Raw genomic sequence first — 21,129 nt, forward strand, 5'->3', positions numbered from 1 at the left:
CACACACACACACACAAACTGCATATAAAGACTGTACAAACCTACGTGAAGTAAAATTACCCGCACATGTGTTGTTGTTGACCTCATCGGCCGAGGGTCCCAGTTCGGCGTTCTGTCCCTGGCCTTCCACGATGCGGAGCTCCTCCTGAGAAACCCCCGTACGGGAGAGTACCGAGGAGCAGGACTCAGTTTGGAACTGAAACACACACACCAAGGTCAGGTAGTCAGATAACACTTATTTTCACATATTATTACTTCCCTATACTACTATCTATCTATTTTGAACCCTGCGATTGATGAGTTCTTTTCAGCCCCACCTTTTCAAACTGATGGTCCTCAAATGAGATCTTGGCTGTCCCGGACTGCCGGACGCCAGAGCCGTAGTCCGGAGCTTCCTCGTCCGCTGGAGGGAAACACAGAACACCTTCACTTCACTTCCTCAAGAAGTCACATGCAGGGACGAGGTTGCAGCGTTTCAACAAGAGACTGACTCATGACCTTACCTGATATGGCCTGCACCGCCACCCGCAGGAAGCCCTTCACCTCGCCCTTCTCGCTGACAATGGCCACGCGGTGGACCAGGGGCACCGGGTATAGCAGGTTGCTCAGATACACAAAGGCCCTTGATGGAGAAATGCAGCAAAAGTGGAGAAAACAAAAATGAAAGAGGAGATATCGACTCGGGAGACATGACAGAAACATCGGTGGACTGGACGGACAAGACACAGAGCTGCAAAGCAACCAAACAGAAGCTGGGACTGCTCTCGCGATGGCCATGGCTGCCCTTTACTATTGCTGCTTGGGGGACAGACGGTGTGGTTGTCGATATGGGAGTTCACATGCAAGTCCTGTTGCTGAAAGCTTGGCGAGGATAAGGAGCATGTGCTATGTGAAGAGAAAACTACCTGCGTTCGGAATAATCACAAAGCACAGGGCATCAGCTTAGATCCACTGGATTACGAGACTGATGTCACTTGGTTGGTGCTTAAAAAAAAAGTGGAGATTACAGCAGTCCCTAAACATGACGCTTCTTCAGTATTGTTTTTCCTGTCCGACTGACTTTAACAGAATTAAGAGTGCTAAAATGTGAACGTCACTACAGTGCAGCTAGGCTACAGTGAGCAGAATCCCATTGTACATAGGATGTAAATAGGCTTGTGCTATATCCCAAAAACACTTTGGATCTGAAAAAGGTTCTAACAAAGTAATAAATCTTAAATGACCACTTCTCCCAAGAGCTAATGGAGGGGGGGGGGGGGGTGACATGTAAGGGGGTGAAGGAGTGTTAAAAACAGGCGGACTCATGACAAGATTGGTGAGGTGCAAAGAAGGCATGCTCAAGATGAAAAAGTCAACACAAAAAAATAGGTTTTCAGCTTCTTGACTCAAAGGAATCAAAAGCAAATGGAAAAGAAACCAATCATACGTAACATGACTCAGCTTGAATAAACACTGCCAACAGCTCGACATACTGTATGCTACACCAAAAAATAAAAAATAAACCAAAAGGATGATGTTAGAAATCAAAGCCCACCCCCGGGGGTTGGAGAGCTAATTTGTGCAAAAAATAAAATAAAAAAAAAAGGGATCGCACTCTTTTCAAGTAAAAATTGACCAAATAAAAATAAAGACTTGTGCTCTGGCATGCCTAAAAGAGATAGCTGCAGTAGAAACCAGCTCTTTCATCTTGAGATTTTTAATGTTCTTTCTTGTCAGCCTTTGGTGCGTATTCGGGTTCCACAGCGTGGTGGGTAAACTGTGTTACGGAAATCAGATTTGAAACAAACTCCATGAGACATGTCAGTGCGTCAGCTGGCGAGTGTTTTTCTCACTATGTAGCCCTTTGTTTTGCATCTAGAACACACACAACAGTGGGACACACCTCAAGCAGCCGTTGAATGTCAACATTGCTTGGATTTTTATTGAGGAGTCTAAAATTGAACTGGAAATCGGGGACAAGCGTTTTGGGTGTGTTAGAAGATCGAAACAAAAAAAAAAAAAAGGGGTCCCGTCTGATGAGCTTAAAGGTCAAGTGCAGAAAAGGCCTAGAAATGTCGACCAGTGTTCACTGAGTGTAGAAGCATTATGAAAGATCAGGGGGAAGATGAGTGAGGAGTCACGTGACGAGGTTTTGTGTTCGGTTATTTATCATTTAGAACATCCTTCCCTCAAGATGAGTTGGCAGAAAATGATTGCCGGAGCACTTTGGAGGGATAATAGCAGCATTCCAAGGGTATTTGGGTTCATAAATAGTGACAGGGTATCTTTTCTCATTTTGATGCTATATAATGCAAATCAAATTATGTCACCCTTAACAGTTTTTCAGCCAGGTTTTGTGGACACAAAAGGCTGATTATTCCCCTGAAAAACCTTCGTTTGTACATTTGTGGACCCAAAAGCAACCCAATCAAGATTTGAAGGACCATACCGGCGTCAAATTGAGTCTTGGTCAGTTTACTAGTTAGTCACGACATTTTCCTGATGACAGTTCACATTTATTTTATTTTATCATTTTATATAATATTTAATATTACTTAACTTATCTTAAATGATTTGTTAATGTTTATGTATTTTATAGGTATTATTTATTTTCATTTTTTCATCAAAGCAATGGCACTTCTCAAACGGAATTAACTAATAGAAAATATGGCAAAAATATGTGCAACTGTAATTTTCTGCGCAACTACAAATCCAAAAATATGAGCGATCACGCGGAAAATGGTACCTACTGTAAAATGTGTGTGCTGACTAGTGAACAAACTAAAACTTAATTTGACACTGGTATGGTCCATTAAGAAGCCACAAAAGTGAATATACCAAAAAACCTGGGTTGGGAACGCTTGCTCAAGTATTATTTTCCTTAGCCGGCACACAAAACCGGCCACTAGAGGGCAGCATGTCCAACTCTGTGCCATGAGATAATGGGATCACGTTCTTCTTGGGAATCAGTTCCCTGGGTCTCAGCGTGAAAGAGCTAGTTCCCTCCACCAGCATGCTCCTGGAACCTCACCAACCTTCCCACTACACTGAATATGGGCGAGCGGTCGTAAAAGGGATCTTGGCCTTCGCTGGAGCCTCGGCAGAAATCTCCCTCATCATCATCATCATCATCCTCCTCCTCCTCCTCCTCCTCCTCCAACTCCTCCTGCTCTCCCCTTAGCTCCAAGCATGGGTCGTCCACAAAGATCTCATCCTCCAGGTCCTCCAACTCCTGCTCCAACTCCTCCTCCGGCCCCCCTCGCCCCTCCCGCTGCAAGTCAGCCGGCTCGGTGGTCTCAGAGTTGGAGGGGGTCGGGGACGGAGTGGGGTCACTCATGCGCTCACTCATGCACGCGTTGAAAATGAGGTTGCTGGTGCGGCCAGAGACATGGGGAACTAGGGTTAGTACAGTGAAATAACCAAGAGCAGGCGACGCGCTCAGATGAAGCTGGAATGTGGGGGAAAACCTGGACTTCCTGAGAGACAAAACACTCATAGATTACCTTCATGGATTTGGGTTTTTAGTAGATAGCACACAGTGGACACACACAGGACAGATGGCAGCGTGAAATCTACAAGTGCTATGAGAAAGATTCAAATTCCCTTGTTGCGAGTTCATGGTTCACAATCTCAAATGTCTGCAAATATTTGGCGTAGGAAATAGATACATTTGGGATCAATAGTGTGTTGCTTGAAAAAGGTTCCGTAGCAATGTACAGTATGATGTACTGTATGAGGCGGGGGCCCAAGGACTTAAATCAAAAAACGCCATCTACGTCATTCTGGTGTGGTCCATCAATACCATTCAAGCTCAATAAATGCTGTATTGGTTGTTAACCTATAACCTCCATATTGTATCCAAAAGTGCAATATCACATTCAAGTTATAAAATCTACCAAAGTGGTTCGACATTTCTACCTAGTCTTCAACCCAATTATAATCTTAGAATTGAACCATTCAAATTGATTTCACAAAATGAATGGAGCAGTTTACCACATCATTTTACCACAGTTTGCTTTAAAGCAGAAAGCCAAGTGTAGCAAGTGACAATCTGAGGTATTGATTTAATTTCGTCTGGCAAACAACTGTATGATTTTGTTTTTATTATTATTATTATTATTATTATTATTATTATTATTATTATTATCATTATTACAATGTTTTTGGTTTTTTTTGTAATTGTTTTTATGAATCTTATTTTTAATATGTAATTTCTTAACGGTATCGCAATGTGGAACGCTTATATGAGGTCATGAAAGGCATTTGAAGCGGTTGAAAACCGAGTTTCAAAGTAAAAGCACAGCGTCATAAATCCAGTACCGATTGATACACTTAAATGTATTTATATATATTTTGAAGGAGTGGACATATATAGACCCCGTGGTCCACTAAAACCTGCGACTCAGGTTGGGATCGCGACCCACCAGTTGAGAACCACTGATCTTTCCGTGCACTGATTGCATACAGTAAATTATGCAATCAGCTTATTTACATGATTTAAACTGCATACATCATCATGACCTTGGAAGCAGTTTACTCATTGCATATTCATCTCAGCCTGTTTTCAGACACTGCAGCGGGTTCAGCTTTACCTGCCCACCAGACGGAACCAGGGGAAGCGGTCGTAAAAGGGGTCGCCCCCGGTCATCACATTTTCACAGTCCTCTGTTGATGTGCTGGGCACTTCCGCAGCCCGGTCATACATCTCTCTCATCAGATCCAGCCTCTGCCTGCAAGGAGGATAAGCCAAAATCTATCTTGAAATGGTATTTCATTAAATAATAATTTATAACAGACATTCAAATTATCCCAAACCAAACAAAAATCTCTGGTGTAAATATTACATCTAATATTCTTACAATAGACTTGCAAGGAGTAGATATTATGTAACGGGTAATGTGTAACCCCCTCTGGAGGGATACAAGATGCCTAGTTTCAGTAGCCCACAGCATCATAGCTAACACTGCAACAGCATAGCAAACAAGTTGCCCTACATATGACTAACCTATTTACTCTTATTAATATTAAATTTGAAATTGACATCGTGAAATGAGGCATGCTTTAATGAGACGTTGGGAACTTGCCACTATTGACCAATCAGAATGCTCCACAGAGTTCGTAATAAATTCATTTGGTGATGAACCACACCTCAGCTTCTCCAGGGTCCAGTAGTGTGTGGCTCCATTCTTCAGGTCCTGCACCTCCACGGCCACGATGGTGCGTGGGAAGTGGAGCTTCTCTCGGTCCTTGGCCGCCTCGGGGGGCAGCAGGTCCGGGGGCAGCGGGGAGTACAGGGTGTCGGTCAGCAACACGAACTGGAACTGGACCTGGAGAGACAGGGGTCGCAGTCAGGGCCGTTGTTGCAAGACACAATGTAGTTTAGGACTTTCTAGGGCAGCGTTCAAGAACCTTCTTTTTGAGTTCCACGCTGATGGCGTTGGCCTCCTTGAGGAAGATGGCGTTGCCCCACAGAAGGTCACGGAGAGAAGTGAACTGATAGCACCGCCATTTCCGGAAGCTCCACACCGCCAGGTCCATCTCCCTCTCCGTCCACTGCACTGCTGGTCATAAAGAAAACAACAACCGGTTTGAAACACAACAAGACCAGATACATCCCATATCGATGTAATTATCCCAAACATGGATCCTGTGTTCCTTAAAGACTCCACCTTCTTCCTCCAGCTCCTCCTCTTCCTCAGGGGCTTCTGGGTAGTAGCGATCCACCTGCTTTTGAAGTGCTTCCAGCTTGCTCTCATAATCCTAAACAAACAAAGGATTTAAAACGAATCTACTTATCTGATAATAAACTTGACACAAAAAAAACCCCCAATATCAAGTAGTTTTGGATTTTGTGTTACCTGTTTTTCAATAGCCCGAAAATGGCTCGAATTACAGATAACTCTACTGTGATTGGTCTTCATGGTAAACGGTCAAGGGTCAGAACGCAATCTTGACTATTGTTAATGAAAATATGGACTTGAACAGTTCATGAAATATTAGATTAGTGAAATGAGTTGGTGTGATCCCTGGGGGAGGATGACGTGACCATACCAGCCTCTGCTGCTCCAGAAGGTTGTTGGCTTCCTCTCGTTCCTTACGGTACTGGTCCTCTAGCTCTTGCAGCCTGGGGACATTGATACAGAAAACATCAATAACAATAATAACGGTTAAAGAATTATAGCTTCCAGTAAACTCTAATTTGGCATTCTATAGTTCCTCCCCAGGCTCCTGGAGAAGCACCATGCACCCTGATGGTAATTAGCAGACACGGTGTGTCAGACATTAGTCCCCAGGTCATGCTTCCTACACCTTCTCCACCATCTGTGCCCACCCGTCTCTGGCATCCTGATCCTACGTGGTCATTTGCTGACTAATCCTGGACTCGTGTTTTATTCTTACATAACCAAGGCTTAAAAATAGGCCCCAGATCAATATATAACAAAACAAACCAAATGGTTTTACTTGATTTTATTGTTTTTAACACTTTTATTATTGTACTTTGTCTCTATATCTTCAAAATACTTTATTGAGGGCTTTGGCCATCTGATCACAACAGGAGTGAAAGATTGACAGCATTATTTTACAAATTTTGAGAATTGGAGGATTGATCCTTCAATGTCTTATTTTTCTTGTTATTTTTATTATTATTATTATAATTATAAATAGAGCTGCAGGCAGTAATGCATGGGGTCCAGGTTAGTCGGTGTGACGTGTGTGACGAAACGATGTACAAGCGCTATTTGCAATACTGAATAATTTATTAAGGTTAATATTATAACTAACAGCAGGGCGGCTTCATTTGTGCCGGATCCTGCCAGAACATGATCCAGGACCTCCCAGATGGGGACTGGCATTACATCCTTCTATTAATCTAAAGCACTTTGAGCTACACGTTGCTCATGAAAGGTGTTATACAAATAAAGGATATTATTTGTTCTTTGGCTCTTTGTATTTTGTCACTGTTTTCCATGCACAGTACACACCTCTGATCCATTTCCTGCTTCATGTCAATGCCTTGTTTTTCCAAAAATTCTCTTTGAGCGAAGGCCCAGTCCATGGGCTCGGCGGGGGTTTCGGCGCAGGGCGTCCTGTCCCTCTCGGCCCTGGCCTGCTCTGGGTGGTTGAAGCGGAAGACGTGGCTCTTGCCCAGGATAATACGATTTCCTGTTTGAATGCAACATTTGGATTAAGTGATACTTGATGTTTAGTCCGTTACCAGACAAAGGGTAAATGAGTGAATATATAAATGGAAAAAGACACTACATTTACCTGATTTCAGGACCGTGGGCTCCGTCACCCTCTTCCCATTGACGTAGGTCTCAGCTCCCTCGCAGGGCTCCAGAATGACCGCTGCTCAGGGGTGATAACAATTATCCTTCACTTGCCTCCCATGCTTTGCTTGTTTTTAATTCAATCACTCTAAAAACCTTGAGAGGAATGAAGGAAAAGGTCACCTTCTCCGTCAGGACCAGTGGAACTAGTGAAGGTGCAGTGCTCGTCTTTGATGAAGTGTCCACTGAGGACAATGTCCTGACGGCTGCTGGCGTCCACACGTCCCACCCTGGGAAACAAGCAGGACATCAAGCGTATCAAGACAAGGCAAATATCCACAACAGAGGACCAGAAGAAGTAAAATACTGCTTTTCAGAAGGCACCTCTCATTGGTTACCTGGGGGGGTCTAGAAAATGTTACTTTTTGTTAATGCAGAATATTTAAAGTGGTAATGCGTAAGAACATTGTGAAAAATAAATGTTGTACCTACTGAGGGTAAAAAAAAAAGTTGAAAAAAAGTTGCAGTTAGGGTTAGACTTTTAGAGTTATCCATCCAACACATACAATGTTATGGATTACCACTTTAACATGGGCAGAGCAACATTTAGCCAAAAACACAAAAAACCAAAGCACCAAAAACAACATAAATCACTTGGAAGAATGTGTATTTGTGTTGGATTTTACGAGAAAATCAAAAGCATTACCTGGTTATTCCATCTTTGATATAGTATAACAGGCACTCAGACATCAGAGGATCTTCATTCAGGTTCACTAGATGAGGAGTCTGACACATAAATGATGTATTTTAGTACAACAATTTGGTTTATTAAGTGCAAAAACTAGACTCTTTTAAACTAGAAAAGCAGATCACACAGCAGGGCGGCCAATAGTTTAAAGCATGCAAACAGATATTCTCTTCCAAACATCCCATAATGAGTTGAATCTTCTCTCGGTTCGACGCTGTGGGCCTGCAGGCAAACATCAGGGTAATAAATCAGGGGCCGTAATGGCATCTTTGATCTTATGTTCCTTACCGAGGCCAGTGTTTATGGACAGGGCAATTAAATAGATTCAAGTAAACACTTAATAAGAAACCCCCCAAATGATTTTCCTTTCGACACATTGCAGTGAAGGCGAGGAGCTAGAAACGGGGATCTTAGAAAAACACCACGTCTCTCTCCCGCAGACAGAAAATGAAACCAGAGACATGAAAGAGGGCTAGGAGTGATTTTACAGGAGCACTCAAAGAGGATACGAAGAGAGGCACTCCACAGCTACAAACCTCATTTGGGGAGAACAACCCCACTGTGTCAATAAACACAGCCTCTGGCTTTCTGAGGCTATTTGGAGGCTTTCAGGTGAAACGACAAACATTTTTAATTAATCATTTTGCAAATGTGGATCCAAACCCCCTATGCATATGTTCAGGATAACGACTCATGCTGCTAACGTTGTAGGTAATAGTTCACAGAGTTCCGACGTGATTATTTCTTCTCACCTTCTTCGGGGAGAAAACACCGACGGTTCCTCCGTCTTCTCGCATTGCAACTCCCATTTCCGCCAGTAAGGCCTCTCTGTGGAGACGCAACAGTATAAGGCTGTAACATCTTTCTTGTCCTCCCTGTTATACAGCATCCGCCATTTAAAAGATCCTTTGTAGTGAATCGAAGGAGGTGAAGCCACATCCCACCTTTCCATCCGAATCGCTTCGGTGCGGCGGAGTTTCTCCTCCCAAGTCTCGTTCAGTTCGGCAATGATTTTTTCTGTTTCCTGAATAATTCAATTGTGATGTTTAGCATAACTCACAGTCATACACCTGTTTGAAAACTGGTTTAAGGCGGTAATCCGTGAGATTATTTGGTTAAAGAAAAAAACGTTATTTTTTGCTAACTCTTTTTCAGAAAACAGCCATTCAATGTATTTGCATTATGCATGCGCTGCTCTATAAGCGGTTTCCATTGTTGGTAGCGTGGTCCGCCTTTAACGGCAACAATGCAAAGAGTAGAAAAATCCAAAGAAGGCATAATATAAAGAAAAAAGATGTTGCCGTTCCAAACCCAAATTTGTGTCATCCACCCAACACCGCCAATGTTATGGATTGTCACTTAAGAAATGGTACCATACTGAGCGTTCATTCACATGGTCTCAGATCATGATTGAAAAGTGAATGTGAATTTTCTTTGAATTTTCTGTGAAACTAGGGGACCCTCCACCACAGTAACGTTAGGAGACCATTACAGAGAATGAAGTGCCGTGCGGCCTTTTCACCTTCAGCCTCTCGATGGCCTCCTCGCTGCCCGGACTGAACATAATGCGGTCGTGGAGGCTGGCGATGGAGCCGGCGCGGCTGGACAGCACCGAGAGAGATGGCGAGGGACTCATCCCTGTCATGGCATTGGTCACTGTGGAGAGATCATCTCTTTGATTGACAGCTTGGCCTTTATTGTTATTGTTCTTGTGATCGGATAAGTCTGTCCGGAAGACGGGGGTGGGGGGGGGGGCGAAGGGGAGCGCAAGGGAAGTAAGGCGGGGAAAGGGGCGGAGGGAATGGAGGTGGGGGGTGGGGGAAAAATACAGAAAGAAGCAGACAAAGAAGGGAGAGAAGAAAGGGGAAATAGAAGAGAAGAGATAAGATAACTTGACAGCTTGAGAGGAATTCTGATTGGTAGAAAAACTGAGAAGCAACGCCAGCGCAAAGCCACAAGCAAAGAAGTCAAAAATGACGGAGCAGCCGAAAAAACCACAAGCAGAGAACACCAAGGTGAAGATGCCACAGCGGGGGGCGTCGGGCGCTCGGAGACTGAGCCAAAACGCAGCGAGAACGTCCGACATGAAAGCAAAGCGTCATATCCAGGACCATTTCATCGTTAAGAGGGACACTACATTTCCTGGCGTATGTCATTTTAGAAGAAAACACAGTTACCATAAATTACGTCGTCGATAAAAACATCCTTTTGAGTGAATAACCCTAATCATCAAATCGCTCTGTGCAGGCACAGAATGAGTCATTAAAGCGAGGTCTATTTCCTGCAGCGACTGGATCATCCCTGGAGGTCGGATAACATCTAAAAGCCGCTGTGATTCGTTTACTGGTTCGTTACTGTAAGAGCAAAGATATTTCGGCAGCAGGGGGAAACATTTGTGATATTAACCACAGAACAAAGGCCGAGAGATCTGAGGTGGAGATTACATTTTTTTGTTAAATGAACCGCTATGCAAAAGGATGATTTCACACAGTAGTTCTTGTCTTTCTTACTACTGCACCGCAGAGGCCATTGTTACATTTTGGAAGATGAAGAATATCCACCCAGCAGGTGCTGCCATGGCAACACAAAGCAATAGACCAGGACAGTGTATCACACCAATCTGTCAGGACACTCTCCTGTTGGTGGTGAGAGAGCGATCTCTTAGTATTTTAACCACCGCGCAGATATTGACGTCATAAATTGACGTCATAAAGACTACGCATTTGGCAATGGAAAAACTCATAGTCACAAAGATTCAATAATAACATCAGCCTTACTGCCTCACCTTACTTTTGGATCATTGGGGGTCAACCCAAGAGATTGGCATCAAAGTAATTTTAAATTGATTTTGCAGCTCGGCTGAAGCCGTTCTCCCAATACTGGATCCATCTCAAAGATTCTCATGCCAATCCCTCGGGTTGACTCCCAATGATCGAGGAATAAGATTTAGGTAAAAAAATACCTGAGTTATCCTTTAAGATTTGAGGTTTAATCAGCAAGCATCCTATGTTAATGTGGCTCTTGGTTCCAAATTCGCCAGCCACCAGCAGGAGGCGATAGAATGCAAACCAAGAAAGAAAAAAAAATCATCCAGATGCATCTTATTTCCCAGGTGGCTCTTTTTTGGATTTTTTTCATCTACAGTTTCCTTATCATCTGCACGACAATGCCAAAGCTGTGAAGCAGAAGAATCTGAGCCAATGAACATAAAGCATATGTCCCTGATGAATATCTATGCTGCAGAACAAATAACTCAGTTCACTGATGATCACCCAAACCAATCCAAACAGCTGACTATTAGTAAGATAAGCTAAATAACTAAAAAATTACGGCTGATGCTGAGATGCAACAAGAGCAAAAGCAAGAGCTGTGAAAACACACATTTCAAACCGGCTATCTCAGTTCCAGAGCCCCGAAATGCTGAGAGAGGAGAGAAAAAAAAAAGAGAAAGAGACAGAGACAGAGAGAGAGAGAGAGAGAGAGAGAGAGAGCGAGAGAGAGAGCGAGAGAGAGAGAGAGAGAGAGGAAGACAAAAGAGACAAGGTAACAAGGGTAACACTTTAAGATCCACTCATTCATTAATTTATTTGAGATGACAGAATCAGGGGGTTGTTTGTGGGTAAAAATAAACTATACTCCAAGACAATCCAATTCCATTGTTTCAACTTATGAATCAATTAGAAAATCGTAATATTCATACTTTGTTTGGGAGTTATGCAACCATTTTAGTAAATACCATCCTAGTCACAGATGGTACATTGAGAAGTTGGCAGCAATGGTTTTGATTATGTGTAAAATGTCAATACAGTGATAGGGAATCATATTGTGAGTCATCTCATTAATATCTGATTGAATCATACACGTGAGATCCCAAAGAACTCCCAAATCCTAAAGACTCTTTTTGTTTTGTTAAGACCGTGTCTGTCTCTGGGTTTGATACCAGGCCATCCCTTACTTTCAATGATGTCTCCCAGGCCTTGGGCGCAGAGGAGGTCTTTGAGACGGGAGACCTCCTCCTTAAGCTCGCGCACCAGACGGTTGTTGGGGTCCTCGTTGATGACGGCGTTGCAGCGGATCTGTTTGGTACGGTCTGCATACCTGGAGGTGGGGGGGTGAATAGGTCTTATATCCTAAAACCAACGGCATTCAGTTTGTAGAGTCGTCTCAATGCCCTCCTAATTCTCATTCAGAAGCCGCGTGGGAGAAAAGGAGCCTGCAGTTCTCCGCCCTCACCTGAGAGTGCTGAGGGTTTCATCGTAGTTAATGTCCGCAGGGCTCAGCGCAGCCACCATGGCCGTTCGAGAGTTTCCTCCTAAAACGCAGAGGGGGAGATGAAATCAAACGTGTTGGGCGAATGCAAAGGGAGCTCCTCTCTAAATACCGCATTCAAATGTGGGGGTGGGGGTTGTAACTACCCAAATTTTCTCTCAACAGCCAGGTCAGCACTGAGTCTCTGTACGGAATGAAGCTCTCCACCTTCTTCTTCTTTTTGTTCTGTGTTGAAATAAGACGGAGAATCAGGACAAGTTTAAACCGGATTACATACATTCTAGATAAGAGGTTTGCGCCCCGACTGGTCGGAACCTGTACTACGAAGCAGGATTTGGGGTGAGCAGGGTAAGGTTCAGCCCTGGAGTTTTCAGTATCACCATGGCGGTTCACTTTTTACCAGGATGCATCGCCATGGTAACTTATGCTGCGCACCTAACCCGCTCCGGCAGGTCACGTCGGAGATAAAAGATCAACACGTAATAAAACCACTGCCTACTGACCAATGAATTCTCTTGGAAAATGGCATCACCATTCCTTGAAGATCCTATGGATCTCAGTCCGCGAAAAGTGAGAGGGGCTTTTAGGAAGGCAAGAGTTTTTAGAGAACGACAAAACCCTTTGGCTTTTCCTGACGAGTATCTATATGAAAGATATAGATTCTCATCCTAAAACAGGGACTGAATTACAGCACCAAAGCCTTGTACTTGTTGATCTTAAGACTTGCAAGTAAGCCTGCTTACCGTTTTGAGTTATGTTTTATTATTTGTTCTTTACAGTATAAGAATAAGGCTGGAATTGTCTTCCAAAGCAACACGTTAATTTAATGGCAAACAGAATTGTAATTATAGTCAGATCTACTCGTGCGTTAGTTATGGGGCAGTAATCCACGTATCATTTGATCATTTTGTATCCGATTTAGAAAATCCAAAATCAGAAAACCAATAACGAGCTGTTTTCGTTGTTTCGATTTTGTTCTGAAATTAAAGAGATACATTTGTTTTTATCATTTAACATTTCCGATTCGGCGCCTCGGATCCCACCTCGATCCTTCACTTTCGTTGCGCCGAGGGCTCACGTGAAACCCTGATTCACGCAGGTGTTAGGCCCCCGCACTGACAGTCCGCCCCGGTCGAGGGTCGCGCAGAGGGGGTGAGGGAGGTGGACGGGGAAGGCGCAGCCACGCCCGGTCGGGGCGGACTGTCCTCAGGGCTTGGGCTAACGCATGTTAAACTTGCTTCGTAGTATAGGCTATAGTGTTAACATCTTACCTTATTTGGTCCAGAATCCTGAAGTGAAGCAGACAGGGATTCATATTAGATTGTACATAAAAGTATAGTTTTCCAACAACACACCACAGTAATACTCATTATTATAAAAAAAACTATGAATTCATACCACCTCTGCCAATGCAGAGATCACTTTTCCCAGCGTTGTCAGTGATTTGTTGATATTGGCTCCTTCCTGAGACAGAAGAAAAAGCATACGTGGTATTCATTCATATTAAGGAAGACAGAGCATTTGTAGAGACTCGCTAAGTATTTTCATTAGAAACTATGAGATTATTTTGTGAAAAAGAAATCTATATTTTATGCTTCACTTAGCTTGCACTTCATAAGAAATAGCCATCCAATGTATTTGTGTTATGCACATGCTTCTCTATATGCTGTTTCCACTGTTTGTAGCGGGGTCCGCCACAGTAAATTTTATAGACCAGCGCAGCTAGTTTTGGTCAGTGAATACAGTAAGTCCATATGGATGAACATTCACAAAAAAGAACAGCACCCTCGGAGGAAAATATATAGCATACATCCCATATAAATGATGGATTTACAATTTAAAAACTAGGCCTAAAAACATGCTTTATCTGATTGCAAGCAGAGTAAATGCAGTGCAATAGTTTCACCTTCAGCCTGGTCCCTGTAGCACCGGTAGAATCAGCTCTCTCGCTCCCGGCCAAATCCACCAGGCTGATTTTGCTGACCTGTGATGAAACATTCAATGAGAGCCGCCACCGTGGCCTCAGCCAGCAGAAAACTAATCCGACGCCGCTCATCTTCACTGAGACAAACATTTTCATCAAGCAACTGAATCACTGCGACCTCCCAATGATTACTCATCTAATCACTCATAGCCCCGAAACACTATCATCAGTCAGTTCAGCAGGGAAACAAAGGTCCCGCTTGGCAGACCCCACACTACCTTCTCGGAGGTGTTATCGGTGTCGGCGTCGCGGCGCTTCTGGGTGAAGATGATGTTGAAGACAGCGTGCGAGCGGCTGCTGGTCTCATTCATGTTGGTAGCAGCCACCGTCCTGGAGGGAGGACAACAAAACGTGAGGCTGTGTGCTTCTCCTTGGCAACTCAAGGTGGTTGGCTTCAATGTTTTGGAATGTTTGGAGCCACTTTTGGAGACAGTATAAGGTCCAAACACTGCATTTGCTGGATAGTCTATTGTTACAGATGTTTGTTATTATGTGTTTGCTATTTCTTGTTTATTCAGATTCTATTCTATTGTATGTTGTCACTTATCAATACATATCTCAAACGTAGACTGTTTAGTACCTATCTCATATAATATAGTCTAGTTAAAGGAAAATTACACTTTTTAAGTGTTCCTCTACGCCAATTACGCGCTTAATTCTATAGTATTTGCTTGTCATTCCAGTCTTTAAATTCCTCTCTTCAACGTGTCCTGATTTAAAAGTCTTCGATGTTGTGTGTTGTGTGCACATCACTGATGAATATGAGCTGTGGCCTATTAATATGCATCCTTTTTGAGTTTTCCCATGCAGTATATTTTCTGACAAACAAAAAGGGTCATTAATTACTCCATTCATTACGGACCCGAACACACGGTTACTGTCTGTATCTACACTAGAGAGGGACAGGGTTCATTCTGGTATTACAAAATTAAATTCAAGGACTTTCAAGTAAAAGTTAACTTTCAACTTGAAAAATGTTGTCATTTTCAAGGACGCAAAACAAATATAATAGATTGTCAATGTGATATTTATTAATTAAAATACAATATAATAAAATCTCATTGTCTGTTATAAAACATATATATTATATATATGTTGATACCTATTATTAAACTCATTGTCATATTCTATTATAAGTGTCTATTTCCAACCATGCTAGATTAAATGTACATTTCCCTGGCATCATCTTTTACGATTTGAATAACAAAACCAGATTTGAATAACAAAACCAGAGGGAATATCACAGGTTTTCAATGATCACGTTATTTTTAAGGACCTTTGAAGCACAAAAGGGGCTATTTTCAAGGTATTCCAGTACTTTAACGTCTGAGGACGAAATTCAAGCACTTCAAGAACATCAAGGACCTGGTAAGAACCCTGGAGAGATAATAAACCAAAATAAGAAATAAGAAAGAAATAAGAAATATAAGAAATAGGTTCCTTCACCTGGCCTTGTTTCCAGATTCCATAAGGTCCTGGATGTCGTTGTAGGAGGTGACGGCCAACTTGGACAGGTCCTCCACGTAGGGTCCCATCAGAGGATGCTCCCGCACACGCAGGTGCCCTTTGTTTTTGGGGTTCAGCAAGTCACGCACACGCTCACAGTAGATCTCCATGTAGCTTACCTGAGCAGAGAGAAATAAAATATGTGAACAGTCAAAACAGACAAATAAATACATAGATACTTAAATAAAAAATATTATATAATATAAAATAAAAGATTAATAAGGTATTTATATCATAAAAACTGAAAAAGTAAAATGGCAATATGCAATGCACATATTAATTCGCTGGAAAAAAACGCAAATTGGGAAATTAACTAGAAGATAGAAAATGTATACAATAAACCAAAACATGTATAATAAACAATTATAAAAAAAAACTAACAATAAACAAGACACCAGAAAAAAAAATGTAAAAATAAACAAAAAACAAAGAAAAACTGGCAATTTAGAGTACAATAACTTTAATGATAAACAATAAACAACATACATAAACCCCAAAAAATATTGACATTTTGGAATATATGTCGGACGGTGATGGAGCTTACCTCTACGGAATAAGACATGTTGTTGTCGATATTGCTGTCGTTAATCTTGGTGAAAAGATCTTCACACAGCTGGTAGGGAAAGAATAGACGTTTAATTGAAAATACCATCGTAGAAATATAAAATCAGCTACTGTGTTTTAGCCAAGCGTGTATTTCCCAGTGCGGCAGACTTCCTACCAGGGGAATGATTCCTTGCTGGTCCTTCACGCCCTGCTTGCCCATCATGGTGTAGGACTTCCCGGAGCCCGTCTGTCCGTAGGCGAAGATGCAGACGTTGTAGCCCTCGAAGGCGTGCAGCAGCATCTCCTCCCCGATGTCTTTGAACACCTGCACCTGTGACGCATAGTTGATGTCCTCCGGCTGCGGAGGGAAGTCCAGAGAAGTCAGATACAGTTTTGAATATGAGCAACAAAAGAAAACATAATAAAGGGTATTGAATTTTCACCTCTCCTTTTATTCCATATGTACTGTATGTGTAATATTTTGGGGGAAGTTGTATAGCATTTGTGTGTAAAATAAAATAAAATAGCAGTTCATAAATCCCCCAGAGGGGATAATTGGGTTGTTCTAGCAGCTCAGTAAGGAAAGAATGAAGCTGATGCAGGGACACATTAAGGACGGAAAGTAAGAATATTGACAGTAAGTTATCCAAATATATATGAATAGTGACAGACAAAATAGACAAGCTCAAGAAATATACAAACTAGAATTTGATTAATTAAATGCATGCGTGTTGTTTTTGTGGATGCTGTGGGGGAGCGACGTGCTCACCGAGGTGTGCGACCAGTAGGAGTAATCAAAGTTGAAGCTCTTGTTCTCTTTGGGCTGCTTGGGGTTGATAATGGCTGAAAGACGGAACAAGGAAACAGGGGTCAGAGGGAGTGTGTGAAACTGGATCGTTGCTGGATACCAAGCTGTCAGCCGCATGGTGCGATAACAGACGGGGGAAGTCCTGCACCACCTCGTCTTTCTACGCTAGTAGAGATGCTCAGCCTATTTGTTTAACATGTTTCAAGTAACAGTAGTATCACATTTTATTTTAAACAAGTTTATGCATTTGTGTCCAAAGTGTAACGCTGGCTAAAGCAGGTTGCCAGTAGGAAGCGTTGTAACTTCCTGTTTCTAGTCTCTTATGGACGTAGCCAAAAGAGCTGATTTACGGAACATCAAAAGAATGAATAAAACCTTGCAAAAAGTTTGTGTCTTATGGCAAAACATAAAAACCGCTTGACTGTAATGTGAGCGTCTTGATTTTGAAAAGGACATTCACCTTTTTTTTGTATTTAAGCACAATTAGAAGCTGCAGCAGAGTGGTAAGTTTCTCAGTAGCAAAGCATTCAGCGAGGATGTGCTATGGATTATAAATAAATGAGTTACAAAAAAAACCTATCCTTTAAAGGTGCAGTGTGTAGAATTTAGTGGCATCTAGCAGTGAGGGTGCAGATCGCAACCAACTGAATACCCCTTCCCATTGTGGTGCAACATAGCAGCCTCCATGGAAGAGGCGGTGGCCACCAAACTAATGGAAAACGCGAAAGGCCCTCTCTAGAGCCAGTGTTTGATTTGTCCATTATTGGCTACTGTAGAAGAAACATGGCGGTGCAACATGACGGCCTCCGTGGAAGCGTACCCACTCCCTATGTAGATAAAAACTGGTCATTCTAAGGTAACGCCAACACAATGATTGCTATTTCCTGGGACTTTACACTATTTATAACATACTTATGAATATTATATTCCATTTGTGCCAAGTCCATTCCAAAAATAATACACACTGCACCTTTAATCCATCACTGTGCTACTGCTAATACAACCAAATAATATATTTTAGGAGTATGTTTTCCAAGTGAATAATACTCATTAGTCATTTTGAGGTTTTTGCCATTTGTTGTCGTTAACGGGATATAAAAACAAGTAGATAACATACCGTATATTGTGCCATCATTATTTGAGGAGCACTGCGTGTATTTTACATGGTTCTTTTTAACTCCCAACCATTGGAAATAAACTCTAGAATTGGCAAAACAAGTATATCAAGTTCAAGTTCAAGTTCAAGAGATTATTTGTCACATACATATACATATGGTCATACATATATGCAGTGAAATGTAATGACACCGGAGATTACGCACAATAAGCTTTATAAGCTCTAATATGAACCTCTTTTCAAACATGCTGCCTCAAGGAATTATTTTCACAATAAGGTGTTAATTAATTTACAATAAAACTGTTGCAGCACATGCAAAGCAAACATTACAATTTTGATGAATCATTTGCAGAAAGATTTTAGGAATTACATCATGTTTTCCCATTAGCACAATGAATGGAAACTGGTCAGTTCACACTAAATATTTGTGCACTTGTGCCAACGCTCTACATTACCTACAGTATATGCTTGTGTGGCTATGATTAAAAAAAACAAAAAAACAGAACAAAATACACATATTCATCAGTTACTCTTTCTAAATATATAATTTTGTTCAACTTTGTGATAAAAAATCAAGATGTTAAATGTATTTGTGCATAAATAAAAGGTAAACACAAATTGAACATAAAGCTTGAAATCTAATTTTAGTGACAATCAGCACTATAGATTACACTTTTAAATGCAAATATTGTCTTATCCCACTAAAACAGTATGGTATTGTTCTTTTTCTTTTGTTCTTGTGCATTTTACGACCACATACACTGGACGATTGAAGGGTCGATCTGAGACACATGAACTCAGACGACTGCAGTTTCCTGGGGGACGTCCCTTAAATGGGGACATATTTCCTCCGCCAGGCTCTGGTTTCAGACCAGCACTGACAGACATGATTTAAAACTGTATAGTTGTAACTTTAGGGGATCCATAGCATACTGAGCCAAAGATAGTTCTTAAGGGGGTCTTTAATGACTACTGCAGTATTTAGAAGCTCTTGTGGAGCTGAATAAACCTATGACAAAAAGAGACGCAGCGCTCCAGACACCATTTTGTCTCCTAATGTAGAGATGTGGTCGATAGCACTAGACGGAGACTCACAGCTTTATTTCCTCTCTTCTCCCCAGTCACTGCGCTCCCTAAGATGGAATATAGGCCAAAGGGGCTGATGTGGGTTTAGGGTTTCACGCCCATCCCTCATCATGACACCACACATGATGTTCTCTGCTTCAATGTGTCTTTTGGTCAATATTGTACCTATATTCCTGTAACAATATGACGATTATTCTTCAGCCTTCAGTGAAATACATTGTATAAATGTATAATTATAATTTTAAAATAACACAGAGGAAACCACAATTGTGTCCTGTTACAAATACACTTTATATAGTAACGTAACGGCTCCAGCTCCACCTCAATGGCTTAATGGTTATTATGAGCTGATTAAACACAAGTCTGCTAAATTATTTTATTTCCCCCCCCTGACACTAGACATAAACATTTACCTCCCTCTCCCCTCCCAGACCTAGAGGCAGATTAAAGAAATTGCATTGTAACAGATATGTACTGCGTACTGTACTATTCTCATTTTTCACCCTGATCATCACACCAAGGCTAGGACTACCATTACAAGATCAAACTGCTCATATTACCAGGTATCAACAAATGCAATCCAAGACTTTTAAAAGCCCTTTTAATATAAATTTTATATAAATGGAAGACCAATTTTGTATACAAGAAAAAACAAACAAAACAACACTCTTGTCATTGAAGTTGTCTCAGCTGCTCTTGAACTGAGGGAAGGGTTAGGGCCATAGCTATCTTGAATGTTTGATCAGAACAAGGTTGCCTCTGATTCTAACTCTTCCCCTAAACATTTACTTCACCAAACCTCTCACACACGCATGCAAAACCCCAAACAGATATCACCAATCTAACTATCAGCATTGATAGTATGACATCACCTCCAATCTCCATCATCTCTGATTCTGATGCCGTGATTCATGCAACCTTCCAAGATAGAGCAGCAGAGGATATGGAGGGTCAAAGTCGGCACTCAGTATTTAAATCAAATTCATTAGCTTAGTTAGCACGCTCTGCTTACGCTTCAGATTCATGGGAGACAGAGGCTGGCCATCTTTAAAATGCATAGCACGCTCCAAACCTCCAAACTTAAACACTATCCCCCAGTCTGCCTCCTGCTCTTACACCGTTGTAAACACTCGCTCATCTGACTGGAGGCATTGAGTTGCACGGATAATGTCATATTGGGGATGGTGGGAATGTCGTCGGCTAAATTAGAGGTCATGGTGACAGCTCCTAAGCACTGGGACGGCGGGTGTTTTCCGCTGCCCTCCCGTCTGTTTGCACGTTATAGGTTTCTATTTAAAGTGTTGATTGTCTGCTTATGTTTGAGCAGTGTCTGTGTGGGACCAGGGCTAAAGTGAGGTATGGAGCTGTTGGGCTCTTTGTGGACCGGGATGATAGTGACTCAAATATCACAATATTTTTTTGGACCAAATACCTCAATATCGATAATTTGAAATTTGGGAGTTAGAGTGTTGGTGCTTTGATAAGATATTAACACAGAAGAGAAACACTTCTTAATTATGTGGATATTACAACCAAGCAGGTAGAGAGAACAGCAATGACGTTCCGAAAATTGCATTATTTTACTGCAATGCAACCTTAAAGACAACATTTAACTATCACAATACAATTCGAACCAAGAGAACTCACAGCGAGCGAGTGGTCGTGTCGCGTGGTGATGACGTCTCTGTCATCTCTATCGGTGCATCTTCATGCACGGAGCGTAGCTGCCTTGTACTCCTTTCTGCTTTCCTTTACATATTTTCCTTTCCACTAAAAAGTCACAATTACTGATAAGTCTGTAGCCTCATCTGCCAT

At 41.9% G+C, this 21,129-nt stretch overlaps 1 protein-coding gene across 1 annotated transcript in view; it reads right to left on the minus strand.

The window, feature by feature from the left end:
• Positions 1-21,129, minus strand: part of kif1aa (kinesin family member 1Aa) — a gene marked incomplete at its 5' end in the record, with an annotated part of 45,507 nt that overhangs the window by 13,165 nt on the left and 11,213 nt on the right. Inside the window, 26 exons of the mRNA XM_080004353.1 lie at positions 61-196; positions 318-403; positions 504-622; positions 4,572-4,709; positions 5,128-5,306; positions 5,389-5,537; positions 5,649-5,739; positions 6,031-6,103; positions 6,963-7,143; positions 7,249-7,332; positions 7,434-7,540; positions 7,957-8,036; positions 8,751-8,826; positions 8,943-9,022; positions 9,521-9,654; positions 11,954-12,096; positions 12,232-12,310; positions 12,414-12,492; positions 13,539-13,556; positions 13,666-13,731; positions 14,174-14,251; positions 14,470-14,581; positions 15,698-15,876; positions 16,302-16,370; positions 16,479-16,661; positions 17,073-17,146. Coding sequence (XP_079860479.1) covers positions 61-196; positions 318-403; positions 504-622; positions 4,572-4,709; positions 5,128-5,306; positions 5,389-5,537; positions 5,649-5,739; positions 6,031-6,103; positions 6,963-7,143; positions 7,249-7,332; positions 7,434-7,540; positions 7,957-8,036; positions 8,751-8,826; positions 8,943-9,022; positions 9,521-9,654; positions 11,954-12,096; positions 12,232-12,310; positions 12,414-12,492; positions 13,539-13,556; positions 13,666-13,731; positions 14,174-14,251; positions 14,470-14,581; positions 15,698-15,876; positions 16,302-16,370; positions 16,479-16,661; positions 17,073-17,146 — 2,793 coding nt within the window. The remainder of the gene's footprint in view (positions 1-60; positions 197-317; positions 404-503; positions 623-4,571; positions 4,710-5,127; positions 5,307-5,388; positions 5,538-5,648; positions 5,740-6,030; positions 6,104-6,962; positions 7,144-7,248; positions 7,333-7,433; positions 7,541-7,956; positions 8,037-8,750; positions 8,827-8,942; positions 9,023-9,520; positions 9,655-11,953; positions 12,097-12,231; positions 12,311-12,413; positions 12,493-13,538; positions 13,557-13,665; positions 13,732-14,173; positions 14,252-14,469; positions 14,582-15,697; positions 15,877-16,301; positions 16,371-16,478; positions 16,662-17,072; positions 17,147-21,129) is intronic.

The sequence above is a fragment of the Zeus faber genome (genome assembly GCF_960531495.2).
Source record: "Zeus faber genome assembly, chromosome: 1".
NCBI classification, from domain to species: Eukaryota; Metazoa; Chordata; class Actinopteri; order Zeiformes; family Zeidae; genus Zeus; species Zeus faber.